Source organism: Cheilinus undulatus, linkage group 24, assembly GCF_018320785.1.
Source record: "Cheilinus undulatus linkage group 24, ASM1832078v1, whole genome shotgun sequence".
In the NCBI taxonomy this organism is placed as follows: Eukaryota; Metazoa; Chordata; class Actinopteri; order Labriformes; family Labridae; genus Cheilinus; species Cheilinus undulatus.
This window is the reverse complement of record NC_054888.1, coordinates 3,153,465-3,168,465: the sequence shown is the minus strand read 5'-3', so window position 1 is coordinate 3,168,465 and position 15,001 is coordinate 3,153,465. Positions and strand designations below refer to the sequence as shown.

The following is a 15,001-nucleotide window of genomic DNA, read 5'->3' as shown; positions in this document are numbered from 1 at the left end:
CAGTTTGGCTCTGTGGTTGAGTAGCACTGATTTACACATTAGTATGAGTGCATCGTCCCTTTTAGACAAGTTATTTTATTTGATGTAGTTCTACATCATTGACAGGAGTTGAGTTGCTATAATACTGCATTACCTAATGAGTGCAGAGTAGAGACAGAAGGCTCATATTCTCATCTTAACCATTAATCACATCAGCTTTAAAGGGAAAAGTTATTATTACAGGGAAACAGAAGCAGTCGTGACGTTAGAAGCCTCTTCATATGAGTTTTAGTACTGAAAAGGATAAATTAAGAAAAAATAAATTGCAATGCAAATGAATCCTCGGTTGAAGCCAAGAGTTAATTTCACACTGTTTAACTTGCACAGCACTGGAATTTGTTTGCATGTGTCTAACTGGCAGCTCATTAATATGACTGATGTTCAGTTAATAAAGCCCAACAAGCTTTGCATGAATGAATTCTTACCTCTGTTTCCCTCCCTTTCTTTTCTCAGGGGCGTCATGTCAAGACTGGACAGCTGGCTGCCATCAAAGTCATGGACGTCACCGAGGTACGGCTCAATAAATGTTGTTGCAGCTCCGCATCACCATGTTCAGTTGTGTTCAGAATAATAGCAGTGTTTAAATAGTGGGTAATTCTCAAAACCCATATAAAAACTTTTATTTCCATACATGAAAATGCACCAGGAACACTGCACATCCTATTCCAAATCAAAACATGAGGAAAAAATGATCAGATTTGTCGCTACCTGACAGAAAGTGAAGAAAGTAGTCCATAGTGTCTGCATTTTTCTGTCCAGACTCAAACATTTACTGTATAAACTGAAAATACTCAAAGATTTAGCTCTCCTGTGAATCACTGAGCTAATATTTAGTTTTTAGAACCAGAGAGAACTGCTTCACATCTGTGTTGCATGGAGTCCACCAGCTTCTGGCACCTGTGGACAGGTATTCCAGCCCAGGACCGTTGGACTACATTCCACAATTCCTCTGCATCTCTTGAAACAGCATGTTTGATGTTTTCTATTGGATTAAGATCCAGGGTTTGGGCTGACCACTCCATAGCAGTGATCTTGTTGGTCTGGAACCAGGATGCTGCTGGCTTACTGGTGTGTTTGGGGTTGCTGTCTACTTCAAACGCCCATTTCAAGAGCATATCCTTATCAGCATAAGACAACATGATCTGTTCAAGTATTTTGAAGTAGTGAAACTGGTCCCTGATCCTAGCAGGCTGGACTACTGGTGTAAAGATAATCCTTTATGGATCGGTTAACCGATCTTGATGTCAGTCCGTGTGCATCGGTCCATGGAGCCCTGGATCAGTAAAAATGCGGCACAAACCTGTCTTTAACATTGTAGATCGGTTCATGAGGCTCTGCTGTTTGTTCTCATAGCCCGTTTCGCCATGCTCTGGCTCAGCGTCTGTAATCTCACGCAACCCACTGTGACCTTTTACCTCTGAACGAGAGCTCCGTTTGCCGTATGTGCTCGCTCGGTAGCTGGATGTGTCATCTTTCAGCTACAGTTCCTCACCTCATGTGGACTTTATATGAAGGAAGGATAACTTTAGAAATATCTGCCCGTCTGTACGCTTTGGAGAAAAGTGACTGAGATCTACGGCAGCTCATAAATCTCACCTGCTGAGACAGCAGAGCTAAAGTTTAGCTAAGATGCTAACACTAAACTTAGCACCAACAGACCTGAACATAAACACTGTTCTGAGTTAAAACTCTTCAGTTATCACCCTAACTACAGCCCCTTTATTCACAGCGTTTACAACTGTTACGTGTTGTTGGGAGTGATTGATTTGGTGACATAATCAATACATCTGAGCCACTGATATGATATTAAACAGAGAGGACTTCCCTGAGCTGGAGATGAACACAGCAGCAGAGCATTTACTCCTCGTCATTTTTACGTAGTGAGGGTAGAGCAAGAATCCCTGTCTTTAATCAAGCAACTATGAACTGTGCAATTTAAAATATCACGTACAGTTTTAAGGATATCTTTAATGTCAAGCTGTTGTAGTTTGACGACCATAGCTGATAACAGGTTGTTCAAAGGCTGCACGGTGGAGCTGTGTGCATTTCTGTCCGCTCCACAGGTGTCTAATCTGAAAAAAATGTCACACACTCTGACCTTGCACACTGAATCAAGTGCGTTTGGCCTTGATTGTGAAAAATTGTAGAATGTGGCAAATAGTTTGGTCCTGCGAGGCTGTGGCTCTGTCACTCCTTTAAATCCCGCTGGATCCATCCTGACACAGAGACAAGCTGGAGAGATGGAGAACAACTTTATAATTCTGTCTCTGTTATGACCTGTGAGTAGGCTACAAACATGCCTTTAGCTGTTATGTTTTCATGGTTGATGTCCACATAATACACGGGAAAACTACGGGCAGGCGGAGTGTGCAGACGTGATAAGAACAACATGAAACGGGCTCATTGTGCAAAAGCCTTAACGCTCTGCATGCCGACCTGTGTACTGAGACACCTGCAGCAGCCTCTCTGTGCGCTGTCAGCACAGAGACCGACGCGCTTTTGCAAATACGGTGTCGAGATCAGTGAGAGAGTCCACTGGGTACAAGATTTTTAACAGATTAAATAACCTCCTTGATAGTTCATGTGTGCTAAATGGAAAAGGTGCATCTGTCTGTGTGTGTGTGCGCTGAGATGCAGGCTCATCCTCATCATTCCAGTCCGTCAAAATGACGGACAGCCTTCAAAATTCCCCGTCATCCTTCAAAAAAATCCGTCAGTGACGGAGAATATTTGGTTAACGCGACCTCTGTTTCAGAATGTTAGCACAGGAGGCATTTAGTCTGTTGTATAAATAAGATCAAATAAACTTAGATTATTATTAAATTGTCTCTTTTTACCCTTTTTTTTTTTTTGCAAATTTTTGTTAAAGCAAAGAGGATCAAATCGGACCAAATCGCTCAGTATTTTAATGAATCGTCAGTGAATCAAATCGTAGTCCGTGAATTGAGATTTGAATTGAATCTTCTAAAGGAGAGATTCACACCCCTACTGGACACATCAGGTTCACATTTTATGCTTCAAAAATGATGTAAAGTGGAAAAGAAGTATTTAAAATGCCGTCTTTTTATTCTTATGAATAAAGTAATTGAGCCTTGATTCAATCACATGCTGGTTCTGGTTTCACGATCACATTTCCTCGGTACGTTCTGTCTTTTCTGTCCTCACACATTTGCCATGCCAGCCTTTTATTGAGACTTTTAAAGACGTGACGAGGCAGCTCTTTAGCTTTGTTTGTCATAATCCTCCTCTATTAATATCTCCGGGTTCCAGTTGGAGTTCCAAGCTGATATCTGCACTAAAACATCGTACTTGGACATACTTGAAGGCTGCGCTCTAATGTGGTTGATATTAAAATTAATAGACATTCCGTTGCATCTGACGTCCAAATGTTTTCGCGCTTACAAAGAGGAAAAATGCCATGCTTTATAACGAGCCCCCCATCCCTCCATAATAAACAGCAGGGGAGGGGTCGAGGCAACAGGGCGCTCATTGAGTGAAGTGCGTCATTTAGCGGGCAGTGGGCTGCCCTCAGCTGTGGGAGGTCCCGTCTGCAGATGACACACAACCACACGAGCAGATGCTGAAACACAAAGCAGAAGGTTTAGAGTCACAGAAGAGCCAAACACCCACACAGGATGTAGTCATGAGTGTAAACATGCTGTTTGATCATGCAGAGAAACAGGAGAGAAGTCATCACTCTCCTCCAGAGGACACTTCCTAATAGGAGTGCTACATATTCCCAGCATGCACCTGCAGTGATCTAAAGAAGCTCCACATTCAGCAGCGTATAGTCTGTATGCCTCAACACGCCTGCTGCCACTCCTAAAATCAGTCTACGTCACCATGAGTCAGTGACACACTTTCCTGATCTGTTTTCATGTGTACCAGGTACAAAGAGGGTTACCCAACCACTTCCTGTTCTATGACAGGAACATACTGTCGGTGATTTCTAGACATGTCTGCACTCACTGACATCAGTGATGACTGTTTTATGAAGAACGACCGGCTGAAGCTAAACCTGTTTCACCAAATGTCATCCTCATGATTGCTCTCTTTTGTTTTAGTTGTAAACAGGCCTTTGTGTTGGATTTACAACTCAGTACATGCTTAAATCTTCACTGATTTTGACAATATAAGAAAAACCATGACGAATAACTATAATCAAACAAGATAAACACCAGACACAAGCAGATTAATTCACCTACAACCAAGATCTTCACCCTCAACACTGTAAATCTTGCTGGTCAAACAACACTTTAAATCTGTGTTACTCAACCCTGCTCAACTAAAGAGCCAAATTATTGAAAAATACTTTCCAAGAGCCACAATCTACGAGGTGAAAAGTGGCAAAAACAGCTAACAGTAGCAAAAATAAATAAATAAAAGATGGCAAAAGTGGTCAAATAGCAGCAATGATGGATGAAAAGAGGCGAAAATGGGAAGAAAAAGTGGAAAAAGAGTCAGAAAGTAGCAAGAATGGGTGAGAAGTGACAAAAAATGAGTTACGGGTGGCAAAAATGGTCCAAAAGTGGCAAAAACATGGCATGAAAAGAGTGAAAAGTGACTAAAATGGGCAAAAAGCAGTCAAGACTGGCAAAAATGGGCAAAAAATAGGAAACAAGTGGTTTTTAATGGCAAAAGGATGCTTAAATGGGCAAAAAATGGTGAAGAGGACAAAAATGGATTAAAAGCAGCAAAAAGAAGTGTCTAAAATGGGCAAAAAACAATAGGAAACTAGTGGTATTTTATGGCAAAAGGCAGCTTAAATGGTGGAAAGTGGCAAAAATGGGACAAATGGGATTAAAGTGGCAATAAGAGGAGGCTAAAATGGGGAACAAAGGGAAACGAGCAGTATTTAATGGCAAAAGGCAGCTTAAATGGGCGAAAAGTGGCAAAAATTGAAAAAAGTGGCAAAAAGAAGTTTCAAAAATGGGAAAAAAGCAGTATTTAATTGCAAAAGGTGGCTTTAACGGGTGAAAAGTAGCAATAAATGGTAAATAAAGAACATAAAAGTTTTCCCTTTTTTTAAAGCTTTCTGAGTGAAAAATATTTAAGATTAAGACATACAAGAGCCACACATTGAGTATCATTGCTTTAGAGTAAAGAAGTTTAACTTAGCAACTTTTTAAGGAAATTCTCCATCCATTATAGCAGTGATTTCAGTCCAGCTCCTCTCTATTTCAGTCTGATGATTGTGCTAGATAATCTTTAGAACCATCTGATGAACAGGACTCTGTTGACTTTTACAAAAGGGGGGAGTCTGACCCAGAACTGGCCTGATTATCTTGTGATGTGAACCACACATGCCGGCAAATTAACGTCATAAACTACTGTAGATTTAAAGCGATTGCAGAAACTTATCTTGTTGATTTGACTAAGCACCTGTTTACATTTTACAATATTTGTTTTGGGCGTTTAGATGGCAAGTTGACTGCTCTTTAGTACAAGAATCCACGATTCATCTCCAATGACCACCAAACAGAAGTGCAAGAACATCCCGTTTATCATTACTGTGGCTCTCAAGGCTCATTGGTGCTCTATGATTGATACGGACATGGACGGAGCTCTCTGTGTTCATTTCATTCGTTTAGTGTCTGCCTTCTTACAGATTACAAGTTTTTAAGCTAGTTTCTCTAGCCGTTTTCATACATGCACTGCTGAAACTCTCCCTCACAGCAGGGGACTTTTCTCTACTTCTGAACATAAACTAAGGGACTTTTATCATTTGCACAAATGATTGAGACTTATGACAAAGAGAGGTTTTAGTCCGAATCAGCCGGGTTGATCACCAGGTTCTACGTGTTTTTATTTGTCCTGTTTCAGCAGAAAAACATTGAACAGAAAAGTCAAGTACAAACAGAAGAAAGCCTTAAGCTGCAGTGTTTCTACTGTCATGGAGCTTGGCTGATTAAGATATAAAAGAGGGAATTTAATGCAAAAAAAGCACAATAAGTGCAGGAATGTGCAAACTAATGATTGCAAAAATATATTGGTTATATTAAAAAGCATTTTGCTAAGTTGTGCAAAATGACCCCAAACCCACTGTGTGTTAGTACAGCACATTTATAAACGTATGGATCATGACATCAGTGTCGGGTTTTGCAGACTGTAGTTCTGGAGCCTCGTTTCTGTCATTTGGCACACATAGCTGTGACCTAGTACCACAGATTAGTAACCTCTTTTGAATATCTGCTGTACATTGACACATTCCTCCCTCATTTCCTCTCTGATCTCATTGCTCATAACCTCCTCCTCCTCTTCTCTCTCTCTTTTTCACCGTATGATCGTGCCACTCTTCCCCTCACCTCCCCACCTGACTTGTGGCAGCGAGGCTCTCTCCGTCAGGGGGGAGTGTGATAATCCAACAGCTGCACAGCAGAGCAGAGAGGGGGAGGATGGGAAACGATGGGAGGGAGGGTTGGGGGTGTGCAGCACAGGACAGAAAGGCTTACGTCAACCCAAACGAGTCATGCAGCGGCAGTATGGCCGCCTGCATTGACAGCCTCCTGCCATTTTACTGAAGACAGTGCTACTAACACTGCAGTTGGAGTGCATGAGCATCGTTTGACTCCAGTTTCCTCTTAAGGTTGCCACTTTAATCTTGGTGCAACAACAAAATAAGTGTTTGTATAAAGAGGCAAACCCCACACATTAAAGCCTGCAGTGATAATGCTGCACAGCCACCCCCACCCCCCTCCTCCCACTGTACTTCCTATAGGAGAAGCTGTGTAACCATAGAGGAACACAGGCGGATCCCTGCATGTGTTCAATTACTGTGTCACTGTTAATCATTGTCAAGTTTCTACTGGATGTAAGCAGAGAGCAGCACTGCAGCCAGGGCTGACCTTTTTATCTAGATGTGGTTCTAGACAGGTTTCGTGCTTTTCTCACACTAAAGGCCATTTACTGCAAACATGCAGCAGCGTTTTGTTCAAACAGATATTGGTGCTTTTATTCCAGGGTGTTGTTTTTATATACCGTTGAACTTCAGGGAATAGCTCAGACTTTTGTTAACTTTAATCTGCGAACTCAGCCTTAGGAAACCCACAAAAGAAAGAGAAGTGTAATGTTAATGGCAGTCCTCATGGGATAATTCTGTTCACCGTTTAAAGACTGATATTAGATGAAAACTATCAGAGTGTAAAACAGGTGTCACAGAGCTTGCATAAAAGCAAAACATTGAATATGAACTGAGGGATTTCCCTGAAATAAAGACACAGGTTTCATGCTTAGGCAACCAAGCATCATTTTAACCTTTTATACACCACTCTAAAGAGTCTAAAATGTACAGAAAAAGTGAGTTGTACTTTAGGAGTCAAACTATTTTATAAAGTCAACAACAGAAGGAAAAAGTAGCTAGCTGTCATTAAGGGATTAATCTGCTGTTTTGCTGACAGTTGGCGCTTTGTGGCAAGGCCTGGATTTATCAAAAGTAAGGGCTACGTTTTAAATTTGATGTCTTTTTCAAAATTCATGGATGACATTTCTGATTCTTCAACCATGTCATTTAAAGTCAGTGGTTGATGTACTCGGTGGACTTTCTCCTTCCAGTAGGGATGTACAATATAATCTGTATGATATTGGTGTTGACAGCTGTAAATATACACCTATATCAGAAATGTTGGCCTACATTGGTTGTAAAATATGTTTAAAATGTTTAAAAATTTCAGCCTACATCACCTCTAAACATTGGCCTAAACAGCTGTAAAGATTTGCCTATTTTGGCTATAAATATTGGCCTACATTAACTGTATATATTGTTCTACATTGCATGTAAATATTGGCATGTATCAGCTGTAAATTTCTGCCCGTGTCCCCTGTAAATATTGGCCTATAACAGCTGTAAATATTGGACTATGTCAGCCGTATATATAGGCCTATATCAGCTGAAAATATTGGCCTATATCAGCTGAAAATATTGGAAAATAACAGCTGTAAATATTGGACTATGTCAGCCGTATATATAGGCCTATATCAGCTGTAAATATTGGCCTATGTCAGCTGTAAATATAGGCCTATATCAGCTGTAAATATTAGCCTTTATCAGTTGTAAATATTGGACTCTATCAGCTGAAAATATTGGCCTATATCAGCTGTTAATATTGGCCTATATCAGTTGTAAATATTTGCCTATATCAGCTGTAAATATTTGCCTATATCAGTTGTAAATATTTGCCTATATCAGCTGTAAATATTTGCCTATATCAGCTGTAAATATTGGCCTATATCAGCTGTAAATATTAGCCTTTATCAGCTGTAAATATTAGCCTTTATCAGCTGTAAATATTGTACTCTATCAGCTGTAAATATTGGCCTATGTCAGCTGTATGTATAGGCCTATATCAGCTGTAAATATTTGCCTATATCAGCTGTAAATATTGGCCTATATCAGCTGAAAATATTGGCCTATGTCAGCTGTATGTATAGGCCTATATCAGCTGTAAATATTGGCCTATATCAGCTGTAAATATTGGCCAATATCAGCTGTAAATATTGGCCTATGTCAGCTGTATGTATAGGCCTATATCAGCTGTAAATATTGGCCTATATCAGCTGTAAATATTGGACTATGTCAGCCGTATACTTTGGCCTATATCAGCTGAAAATATTGGCCTATGTCAGCTGTATGTATAGGCCTATATCAGCTGTAAATATTGGCCTATGTCAGCTGTAAATATAGGCCTATATCAGCTGTAAATATTGGACTATGTCAGCCGTATACATTGGCCTATATCAGCTGTAAATATTAGCCTTTATCAGTTGTAAATATTGGACTCTATCAGCTGAAAATATTGGCCTATATCAGCTGTAAATATTGGCCTATGTCAGCTGTATGTATAGGCCTATATCAGCTGTAAATATTGGCCTATGTCAGCTGTATGTATAGGCCTATATCAGCTGTAAATATTGGCCTATGTCAGCTGTAAATATTGGACTATGTCAGATGTAAATACTGGCCTATATCAGCCGTAAATATTGGCCTATATCAGCTGTAAATATTAGCCTTTATCAGCTGTAAATATTGTACTCTATCAGCTGTAAATATTGGCCTATGTCAGCTGTAAATATTGGCCTATGTCAGCTGTAAATATTAGCCTTTATCAGCTGTAAATATTAGCCTTTATCAGCTGTAAATATTGTACTCTATCAGCTGTAAATATTGGCCTATGTCAGCTGTATGTATAGGCCTATATCAGCTGTAAATATTGGCCTATATCAGCTGTAAATATTAGCCTTTATCAGCTGTAAATATTAGCCTTTATCAGCTGTAAATATTGTACTCTATCAGCTGTAAATATTGGCCTATATCAGCTGTAAATATTGGCCTATATCAGCTGAAAATATTGGCCTATGTCAGCTGTATGTATAGGCCTATATCAGCTGTAAATATTGGCCTATATCAGCTGAAAATATTGGCCTATGTCAGCTGTATGTATAGGCCTATATCAGCTGTAAATATTGGCCTATGTCAGCTGTATGTATAGGCCTATATCAGCTGTAAATATTGGCCTATGTCAGCTGTAAATATTGGCCTATATCAGCTGTAAATATTGGACTATGTCAGCCGTATACATTGGCCTATATCAGCTGTAAATATTAGCCTTTATCAGTTGTAAATATTGGACTCTATCAGCTGAAAATATTGGCCTATATCAGCTTTAAATATTGGCCTATGTCAGCTGTATGTATAGGCCTATATCAGCTGTAAATATTGGCCTATGTCAGCTGTAAATATAGGCCTATATCAGCTGTAAATATTGGACTATGTCAGATGTAAATACTGGCCTATATCAGCCGTAAATATTGGCCTATATCAGCTGTAAATATTAGCCTTTATCAGCTGTAAATATTGTACTCTATCAGCTGTAAATATTGGCCTATGTCAGCTGTAAATATTGGCCTATGTCAGCTGTAAATATTAGCCTTTATCAGCTGTAAATATTAGCCTTTATCAGCTGTAAATATTGTACTCTATCAGCTGTAAATATTGGCCTATGTCAGCTGTATGTATAGGCCTATATCAGCTGTAAATATTGGCCTATATCAGCTGTAAATATTGGCCTATGTCAGCTGTATGTATAGGCCTATATCAGCTGTAAATATTGGCCTATATCAGCTGAAAATATTGGCCTATGTCAGCTGTATGTATAGGCCTATATCAGCTGTAAATATTGGCCTATATCAGCTGAAAATATTGGCCTATGTCAGCTGTATGTATAGGCCTATATCAGCTGTAAATATTGGCCTATAACAGCTGTAAATATTGGACTATGTCAGCTGTATGTATAGACCTATATCAGCTGAAAATATTGGCCTATATCAGCTGAAAATATTGGCCTATATCAGCTGAAAATATTGGCCTATATCAGTTGTAAATATTTGCCTATATCAGCTGTAAATATTTGCCTATATCAGTTGTAAATATTTGCCTATATCAGCTGTAAATATTTGCCTATATCAGCTGTAAATATTGGCCTATATCAGCTGTAAATATTAGCCTTTATCAGCTGTAAATATTAGCCTTTATCAGCTGTAAATATTGTACTCTATCAGCTGTAAATATTGGCCTATGTCAGCTGTATGTATAGGCCTATATCAGCTGTAAATATTTGCCTATATCAGCTGTAAATATTGGCCTATATCAGCTGAAAATATTGGCCTATGTCAGCTGTATGTATAGGCCTATATCAGCTGTAAATATTGGCCTATATCAGCTGTAAATATTGGCCAATATCAGCTGTAAATATTGTACTCTATCAGCTGTAAATATTGGCCTATGTCAGCTGTAAATATTAGCCTTTATCAGATGTAAATATTAGCCTTTATCAGCTGTAAATATTGTACTCTATCAGCTGTAAATATTGGCCTATGTCAGCTGTATGTATAGGCCTATATCAGCTGTAAATATTGGCCTATGTCAGCTGTAAATATTAGCCTTTATCAGCTGTAAATATTAGCCTTTATCAGCTGTAAATATTGTACTCTATCAGCTGTAAATATTGGCCTATATCAGCTGTAAATATTGGCCTATATCAGCTGTAAATATTGGCCTATATCAGCTGTAAATATTGGCCTATGTCAGCTGTATGTATAGGCCTATATCAGCTGTAAATATTGGCCTATATCAGCTGTAAATATTGGCCTATGTCAGCTGTAAATATAGGCCTATATCAGCTGTAAATATTGGACTATGTCAGCCATATACATTGGCCTATATCAGCTGAAAATATTGGCCTATGTCAGCTGTATGTATAGGCCTATATCAGCTGTAAATATTGGCCTACATCAACTGTATGTATAGGCCTATATCAGCTGTAAATATTGGCCTTTATCAGCTGTAAATATTGGCCTATATCAGCTGTAAATATTGGCCTATATCAGCTGTAAATATTGGCCTATGTCAGCTGTATGTATAGGCCTATATCAGCTGTAAATATTGGCCTATATCAGCTGTAAATATTGGCCTATGTCAGCTGTAAATATAGGCCTATATCAGCTGTAAATATTGGACTATGTCAGCCGTATACATTGGCCTATATCAGCTGAAAATATTGGCCTATGTCAGCTGTATGTATAGGCCTATATCAGCTGAAAATATTGGCCTATGTCAGCTGTATGTATAGGCCTATATCAGCTGTAAATATTGGCCTACATCAGCTGTATGTATAGGCCTATATCAGCTGTAAATATTGGCCTTTATCAGCTGTAAATATTGGCCTATATCAGCTGTAAATATTGGCCTATATCAGCTGTAAATATTGGCCTATGTCAGCTGTATGTATAGGCCTATATCAGCTGTAAATATTGGCCTATATCAGCTGTAAATATTGGCCTATGTCAGCTGTAAATATAGGCCTATATCAGCAGTAAATATTGGACTATGTCAGCCGTATACATTGGCCTATATCAGCTGAAAATATTGGCCTATGTCAGCTGTATGTATAGGCCTATATCAGCTGTAAATATTGGCCTACATCAGCTGTATGTATAGGCCTATATCAGCTGTAAATATTGGCCTTTATCAGCTGTAAATATTGGCCTATATCAGCTGTAAATATTGGCCTATATCAGCTGTAAATATTGGACTATATCAGCTGAAAATATTTGCCTATATTAGATGTAAATATTGGCCTATATCAGCTGTAAATATTGGCCTATATCAGCTGTAAATATTTGCCTATATTAGATGTAAATATTGGCCTATATCAGCAGTAAATATTGGCCTATATCAGCTGTAAATACTGGCCTGTATCAGCTGTAGATATTGGCCTATCTCAGTTGTAAATATCTGCTTTATGAGCAAATAAATGAGTGGATGTTTAGGCTGAACAAAGCGATCACCATCAGCTGAAGTCTTTCTCTTTTTCTCTTTTTCATTTTTATTCCTCAATTTTTAAAATGTGTTTAAGGACTGAAGCTTGGTCATTTATTCAGCTCTATTTTATTTATTTAGCTTTAAATCGTGTATTTTCAGGACTGTAGTTTGTGGTCTGAACTTCATTTAAATATTGGCTTTCATGTCCCTTTCTACTAAAATGTTGGTTATCAGCAGAAATCCACTAATGTGCATCCCTATCGTCAAGATTACATGATTGTTTGTAGTCCAAATTAACTACAAGGAGAAGAAATCAACTCTCAACATTTGGTATCAGTGAGGCATTCAGACCTCAAAAGGTGTAGAAGTTAGTAATAAATGAGGCAAATGATTAAAATACCAGAATACCCCTTTAAGGATGGGGCATTATTTAGCCTTTTTAACTTCTTGGCTTTTTCACAGTGCTGTTAGAAGACATGATACTCACACAGCTGTGATGTTTCATGTTCAGCATGGATGTAACTGAGGTGTTTCCTGTAAATCTAACCTCTAATGTGACAGTCATGACTGTACAGGTGAACTATTTTGTCGATATAAGGCCATGATTCCTCCTTTCCTTCCAGGCCTTAAAGGAAAACCTCAGCTTGATCCTTATGCATACATCGTTGTCGGATATGCCATTCATCTGGTGTGTTTGTCTCTGTTTTACCGTGATTACTGGTAAAGGCTACTGTACAAATCAACCCACAGTGAGACTCACTCATGCATCATTAATCCCTAAACAAAGGAATCATTTGCCAGGAGACAGACAACTCATGCTGCATTGTTTTACCGCCACAGAGTCCTACATTCAAGATGAATAGAGCCCGGTCATGCTGAAACAAACCAAAACCAGGGCGTCGTCATATTACCATAACCCCAAACATGGAAATGAATTGATCCTGGGTCTGAAATGAAATGTCATTTGAAGCCAAATGAAAATTAAAGTCCCTTAAACCCACACGCTGATTGTTTCACATCACCATGTTTTTACAGTGCTGTAACCTGTGTCATTCTGTGTTTGTTTGTTTAGGATGAGGAGGAAGAAATCAAACTGGAGATCAATATGCTGAAGAAATACTCCCACCATCGGAACATAGCTACTTACTATGGTGCTTTCATTAAGAAAAGCCCCCCGGGACACGACGACCAGCTATGGGTAAGTCTTCAAATCCATTCAAGAAATGAAGAATATGTATTGTGCCTATATTTTTCAAATATAGGCTTTATGTTTCAGAACTTTAAGGGTCAATAAAATAACTTCTATTAAAGCATGAGCCTCTCATTTCAACAGAAGCTGACATAACTTTACTTTCTTCAAAGTTGCATGAGCCCTAGCCTTGCAGAACACAGCAGTTGCAGGTCTGTATCTGCCTTTACCAGCCAGCGCTTTTTTAAAGTTGTACATTCACACACCAAACTTATCGATTAGTGCAGAAGTAGACCACCAGCTGCAGGGCTCTGCAAGATAAGACTGCTGTTTCTGTCAATGAAATCTGGTCAGAGAGGTTCATATAAACGCTGTTCCTGTTGTTAAAAACCTCCTTACTCATAAAAACATCAATCTCTGTAGGATTTCTGCACATGGTGCCGTCAGAATAACAATTTGGGCCTGTCCACTTGAAATAAAGAGGACTTAGATGATGCATTTCATTGTGTTGCAGCCATTACAACCGGTTTCACGTTTGCAGGATTGAGCAGTTTCTCAAAGCAGTCTGAGACCATCCAACAGAAATGGGATAAGCTATCATTGAGAGTTGAAAATACAGGAAGAATCCCATTTCATGAAGCTGTTAGTTTCTCAGATGTAGTGTATTTGACCTCTGACCTCTGTGTTGTAGTTGGTGATGGAGTTCTGTGGAGCCGGTTCAATCACAGACTTGGTGAAGAACACGAAGGGGAACCAACTGAAGGAGGACTGGATCGCCTACATCTCCAGAGAGATCCTAAGAGTAGGCTCATTTTCCTCTCCGTGCCCTCTCCTTACCTCTCCTTGTCTCTCCGTCCTGAACTTTCATTGTCTTTTCCTCTCTTAAAGGGTCTTGCCCACCTTCATGCCCACCACGTCATCCATCGAGACATCAAGGGCCAGAACGTCCTGCTGACAGAGAATGCTGAAGTCAAATTAGGTGAGGTCTTCTGTGTCTTTTATTTATTGTTTTTGGAGCTTTAAGAATCATCCCTATTTAACCAAATGTGATTACACAACAAGGAATTTCCCTCTGGTTAGCTTTGCTGTCAGTGTACTGGAATTAAACATTAAATACAGAAAATAAATGAAACTGTTAAAAGTATAAGACATTAAGATCTAAATATGTATAGGCCCTTGGAGGTATATTTCTAGTATATAAAAGTCTGTGTGCATGAATAGTATGGTTGCAAGGTGTGCATAGGATGCAAGAATACTGACTACACATGATCAGAGGTTTAAAATATGCAAGGATGTAGGCAGATTTGAGATAGATAAAGTAAAGTAATTTAAGAAAGACAATGAGTATAAATATGCATATGAAATGAGGCATTTTATAGGGATGCACAACATTATCAGTCTGGTATCAGGAGATATCAGCTGTAATTATCGGCCTATATCAGATGTAAATATCAGCC

The 15,001-nt window shown here is 39.0% G+C and overlaps 1 protein-coding gene across 12 annotated transcripts in view; it reads left to right on the top strand.

Annotated features, from left to right (window-relative positions):
• The window catches only part of LOC121506428 (mitogen-activated protein kinase kinase kinase kinase 4-like), a 76,423-nt gene that overhangs the window by 25,392 nt on the left and 36,030 nt on the right, over positions 1-15,001 (top strand). For all 12 annotated transcript variants that reach the window (XM_041782238.1, XM_041782234.1, XM_041782233.1 and 9 more), the window contains exons 3-6: positions 493-549; positions 13,428-13,553; positions 14,236-14,346; positions 14,433-14,523. In XM_041782238.1, coding sequence (XP_041638172.1) covers positions 493-549; positions 13,428-13,553; positions 14,236-14,346; positions 14,433-14,523 — 385 coding nt within the window. The remainder of the gene's footprint in view (positions 1-492; positions 550-13,427; positions 13,554-14,235; positions 14,347-14,432; positions 14,524-15,001) is intronic.